We start from the raw sequence: 5,986 nt of genomic DNA on the forward strand, positions 1-5,986 counted from the left end.
AATCATAGTTGGTGTCCTGTTAGCCATCGGCTTCGTTGGAGGGATCATCATTGTGGTTATGAGGAAAGTTTCTGGAAGGTTCTCGTAAGTAACCTCTTATCCCCATGTGATATGTGAACGTAGGCAGTCCTGCTCACCACACAAACCTCTGCATGTGTAGAACCGCTGCCTCGTCGCCTCCACAGGGACAGATGTCAGCATTGGCTATAGACATTCCTAAAAACACAAGCAGAGCCCAAGACTGACTTCCTCTGTGGTCTGAGCAGATTGGATCTCTCGTCTTAGTTTTCCAGCTACCCACACTTGAAAGAAAATCCAAACAAAGTTTTAACTTGTTCAGGTGTGCTGGGGGGCGGGGGGAGGGGGTGAAGCACCTGTCGCAGAGCCAGGCCTTCGTTCTGATGAGGACCTGCACTGTGTGTGCACTGTATGTGCTGTGGGGGGGTCTTTTGTAGTTATCACTCCCTCACACCTGTCCTGCACACCCTGCCGTCACACAGGTCAGGTCGTTCTATCTTCCTGGCATTGGCTTTAGGAGGGAAGAGCCTTTCTCCTGGCTAAGCTTCTTTCACAGCATTCCAACTCAGCACAGGAGAGAAACCAGAGAAATCTGATGGGCAGGGAGGGGAGAGGATGAGTCATCCATGGCTGGGAAGGGCAGTGATATACAGCTGTCAGTGCATCGTGTTGGAAATGTCTGGAGTCCTGACCCCGCCTGCCTAAGGACTAGGTGTGGAGGGGAATACCTGGGAAATAAGGGTATAGGATTCTGGGACTGAAACCACAGAAAAGGACAATAGGCTCAGTGACTATGGGGCAGTGACTGGTCCCAATAGTTAAAGAAGTAATAATTCTCTTTGTTTTCACAGGCCCTAAAGAGCTGAACAGATCAGGTTGTTCTCCCAACATATCTGATAATAAGGGTGCTTCCAGTATCCCGTTCCCCATCCTCTGCTTGTGGAGGAAGATGACCCATGGAATGCCCACCCCACTCACAGCCATGGTGACTCCTCCGCTTGCCAGAAGTACTGAAGGAAAGATACTTGACAAGCCACGGTCCCTCGAAGCATATGCCTTTGGAAAACAAACATTCTTAATATAAATTTTATAATAAATGATTCAAAATACAACATGCATGGAAAATGAAGCGAAGCTACATAAACTGACTTGTTGACCAAGACAGCATCACCAGTTGGCGTTAGCAACTGTAACCATGGCTTCATCCTGGCCATTCCCTGCTACTGCTGGGATGCAAAGGAATCTGGAAATGTTTATTGAATCTGCAGAGCCGTTGACTCAGTGTTACTTATGTCAAAGAGGCAACAGGCCTGCTGATATGTACACATTCCAGCCTGGATGGGGGAGGGTATCTGTTTAAATATGTTTGAGTCATCGAGCTGCAAGTGTAAATTTATAATCGGGCATGGTGAGCAGCCCCTTAAGGGAGCCTGGTGGACCCTTTCAGAAGCATCCATTGTGGCTTCAGGTCCAGGAGGGTACTTTGCTGGTTACAGTTCTCTAAATCATCTCTAGGCCATGGGGACTTGAGGAGTCGTGTCCTCACCTCCCTACACTCAAACCTTTGGATGATTTGATTCTTTCCGTACTGTGAAGGCCCTTATTCCAGATGTTGAGAAAGCTCTTGGATGTCACAGGATGCCAGAGGCTCAGCAGCTGTAGAACCAAGCAGGGAACTTGGTCCTTAAGCAAAAGAGACTCCTGTGTGTGCTTTGGTATAGAAGATAAACTGACCAGTTTCTAACATCTGCCTTCTGTATCTGAAGAAAGACAGGGAAAGCATAAAGAATCTCATATAATCTTAGTTGCTCTTATGTGGATGGGTGTAAAAGTCTGAGTTTAAAATAAAAGCTACGTCTAGTCTTTGTGACATACCACATCTTTCCGTGGGTTTAATCGGAAGATCAAAACAGAGGTGTCCTGCCTCTACCACCCAGTTCGGTACTTTTCCTCCTGTGGATGTAATGAGTTCTTCTGCACAGTATTTAACACTGGCCTGGCCAGATGCTCTGTCAAGACTGTGATTATATAATCCTTACATCCTCTAGCCTAGAAAGAGTTCACAAGATGGGGAGAAAAGCAACCCATGTGCCTGTGTGTTGGCCCAACCCAGCTGGCCCAGCAGGCTGCCTATTTGCACATCAGCAGGGCGGGCTGGTTAGAAGAGCCTTGTGAGTCAAATCGTAGTGTGAGTCTTCCTCCTTCTCATCCGTCAGATTCCAAACTGGAGCTAGGAACAGTGCCCTTTTCTTCTTTCTATCCTCTCCCTTCCCACCTCCACCCCACCACCTTCACCCTGAAAAATAGCAGCCCAACTCAAACTATACCCCAGTCAGTGCCTGCTGGCGCAGGGCTGTGGTGTCTTGGTCACCTGTGTTGGCACTCAATACAGTGTCAACATCTTTTCAAATAAAACATGATTGTGTACGAACACGAGTCCAACCTCTGACTGAACACTTCCGCCGAGAATGGATGTTATTTCTGCTAATGTTATACAACATTTATTTACTCGTTTTTGGTTTGGTTTGGATTTTCGAGACAGGGTTTCTCTGTCCTGGGACTTGCCTTGTAGAGCAGGCTTACCTCAAACTGCCACATGCCTTTTAAACCCAGCTACCTGTTGACTTAATGGAAAGAGAGAATCCATGGTCACAGGAAGTTTATTCCCAGGAAAGAAATGCAACCATAGCGTTCACCAATCTCTGCTAAAGATGAGAGGCCAAGGCCAACAGGACAAAAACTAGGTGGCCTCTTGAGTCTTTTACTCTCTCTGATCTCAGGGTTAGTGAGGTCTTGCCTGGTCCTTCCTTTCTCTGCATTGTAAAGAAAAACCAGGTGAGGAGCAATTTTATCTTGCCCTTGAAACTCAAGGCCTCCCTATGATCCCAACTGTAGATACAGAGCTCAGCTGTCCAAGAACAGGGTGACAGAGAGAAGGGTCCACAGACGTGGGCAGCTGTGCCTCCATCCAGAACCCACTTCTCACTTGTTCCCCCGACCTGGAGACGGCCCCAGTCAGGGGACTGGTCCCTCTGTCATCTGTCCATCTACACCCTGCCATTCTGCTAGGATCCTCTTGTCACACTGTTGACCTTCTACAAGCCTATGATCACTTATAAAAGTTGAGGGTTAGCAGTAGTTACATTCTGCCCCTTTCAAAATAGGTGAAGCTTGGGGCTGGTGAGATGGCTCAGTGTGCAAAGACGCATTCTACACAAGCCTGAGGATGTGAGTTTGGTCCCCGGAACCCAGGGGGAAAGGAGAGATCTGATTTCTCTCGCTTCCACTAATTTTCACATATCACCCATAATAAATAAACATTTAAATCAGTAAAAATAGGAATTGGCTATCCCTTATATATGAAATGCCTAGGATTATAAGTATTCAGACTTTTTTTTTTTTTGCGGGGGTGAGGGTTAAATATTCAGACTTTTTTTTTGTGGGGGTGAGGGTGTTTTGAGAAAAACTTATATTTTAAAAATTTATATTATAGCCAGGTGATGGTGGCGCACGCCTTTAATCCCAGCACTTGGGAGGCAGAGGCAGGCGGATCTCTGGGAGTTCGAGACCAGCCTGGTCTACAAGAGCTAGTTCCAGGACAGGCTCCGAAACCACAGAGAAACCCTGTCTCGAAAAAAAAAAAATGTACATTATATTTTGTGTGTCTGTGTGTTTTTGCAGCATGTCTGTTTGCACTGCCACTGCCTGGAGCCTGCGGCAGCCTCCTCGAGAGGGCATGAGATCCCCTAGAACTGGAGTTACAGATGGTTGTGAACTACCATATTGGGGTTGCGGGCCGAACCCAGGTCCTCTGGAAGAGCAGCTAGTGCTCTTAACTGTTGAGCCATTTCTTCAGCCCCTTGAGATGGATTCTTGTCTCATGACTTAGGTCGCACTTGAACTCAATCCTCCCACCTCAGCTTTTCCAGTTCTGAGATTATGCGCACTATGCCTGACTCCAGACATTAGAAAATGGAATATTTCACAGTTCCAGTTGACCATCCCTAATCTGAGATTGATATCTATGGCACTCCAAAGTCTTGAACGGAGCATCATGTCAACTCGAAATACTTCTGTATTTTTTTTTTTTAAGCATTTCTGATTTCAAAGTTTGAAATGTTTGACCTGGCCTCAGGTTTTATTCAGCTGGGGTTGTTGAGTTTGCAGAACATCAGAATCCTGGGTGCCTGGTTCCCTAGAGAAGATTGAGATTTTGGCCCATCCATTGCTTTTTTTTTAACCCCTTGGGTGGGCCACTTAAAAACCTTTGGTTCATTTGTAGTTACTTATGGAGACTGTGGAGAAAGCTTCTCTTGTCTCATGGAAGCCTTGCCACGCTTCCTAGTCTCACACCCCAAAGGAAAAGTGGGCCCTCCTGTTTGTCTCGAGCACATTTGTCTTCCAGTATAAATGCTCCCAGGGGAATGCTGGAAAGCAGAGCAACGGTCTGCCAAGGGTGTTTAAGAAAACAGCTTTGTCTACTCCTCCACCCCAGACATCTGGGCTGGCGGTAGTAATGAAGTTCACTTCTATTGCTCTATCAGTCCATTGTTCAGCTGTTCATGGTGTCTCATGCCTGTACTCCCTGAGCCCAGAAAACTGAGGCAGGAAGAGCATGAGTTTGAGGCCAGCCTGGGCTTTATACTGAGACGCTGGATCGATTCTCTGCTTCCTGCTCCACGTTTGTCTTCTCCAGCAAACTTAAGGTTCACTTCTGGAGTTCCTCGATTCGGGCGCTGCTCTCCAGCTGAGCAGGTGTCTGCTCAGTGGCCAGCTGTCCCTTCAGCCCCCGAAGCAGTGGGTAGCACTTAGCTAGTGGTCCTCCTGCCCTCTGCAAGTATACCACCCTCTTCCTGGTCAGATCTTCAATAGAAGCTCATCATGACTGCAAAGTTAAATGTCCCCATCCCCCTCCAGTTGAACTGCCTGTGCCAGGGATCCCGAGCTAGGATCTCTCTGAACATACCACCACCACATTCCCAAAGTGCTCCAGTGCTTGTAAAACAACCAGGGAGAGGGAGTCCTATATGAGACCGTGGTACCTATATCACAGGCACCCATACAACATACTGCAGTAAAAGCTGCATGGTTCTTGGTCTAGGTCCAGCTTGGGTGCCAGGTTCTCATACCTCCAATACAGAGGAAACTGCTAATCTTGTGTCCTTAGGCTTTATCATTTTATTTATTTATAATTTGGGGTTTTTTGAGTTAGGGTCTTTCTGTGTACCCCCACCTGTCTTAGAACTATATAAGCCAGGCTGGCCTCCAACACACAGAGTTCCGTCTGCCCCTGCCTCCCAAGTGCTGGGATTAAAGGTGTGTGCCACTGCATTCTGCTTCCCTAGACTCCTATTAAAGATTTTCTTTTTATTTGTGTGCGCATGCGAGGGCAAATGTCTGTGGAGGCCGGAAACAGGTATTAAATCTCCTGTAACCTGAGTTAACAGTCGATTAGGAGTTGTCCAACACAAGGTGTTGGGAACCAAACTCAGGTCCTCTGCAAGACTAGAAAGTGCTCTTATCCCAGAGAACCTAGACAACAATGAGGACCCTAAGAGAGACATACATGCATCTAATCTACATGGGAAGTAGAAAAAGACAGGATCACCTGAGTAAATTAGGAGCATGGGGACCATGGGAGAGGGCTGAAGGGGAGGGGAGAGAAAGGGGGGCGAGCAGAGGAAAAAGTATAGCTCAATAAAATCAATAGAAAAGAAAAAAATCTATTGTTTAATAAATTTGTATTAATGCATAAAAAGAAAGTGCTCCTAACCATTGAACCATCACTTTAGTCATTTAGTTTTAATTAATTAATTAGTTTGTTTATTTATACATACATGCTGTATGTAAGCTTGTATGCATTTTAAAGACAGGACTCCAGCCTGGCATCAAACTCGATATGTAGCCAAAGATGACCAAGAACTTCCATGTTCCTCCTGTCTCCACCTCTTGAGTGCTGGGCTCAGAG

General features: G+C 46.5%; 1 protein-coding gene across 2 annotated transcripts in view; it reads left to right on the plus strand.

The window, feature by feature from the left end:
• Nucleotides 1–2,476, plus strand: part of Pdpn (podoplanin) — a 29,442-nt gene extending 26,966 nt beyond the window's left edge. Inside the window, exons 5-6 of one of the 2 annotated variants that reach the window (XM_057784596.1) lie at nucleotides 1–84; nucleotides 870–2,476. The exon at nucleotides 1–84 is cut by the window's left edge and continues 28 nt beyond it. In XM_057784596.1, coding sequence (XP_057640579.1) covers nucleotides 1–84; nucleotides 870–876 — 91 coding nt within the window. In that variant the 3' untranslated portion in view covers nucleotides 877–2,476. Of the gene's footprint in view, nucleotides 89–869 lie in introns of those variants that run through there. The other variant, XM_057784597.1, reaches the window with a different exon arrangement.
• The last annotated feature ends 3,510 nt before the right edge of the window (nucleotides 2,477–5,986 follow it).

This window comes from Chionomys nivalis, chromosome 11, assembly GCF_950005125.1.
Source record: "Chionomys nivalis chromosome 11, mChiNiv1.1, whole genome shotgun sequence".
Lineage (NCBI taxonomy): Eukaryota > Metazoa > Chordata > Mammalia > Rodentia > Cricetidae > Chionomys > Chionomys nivalis.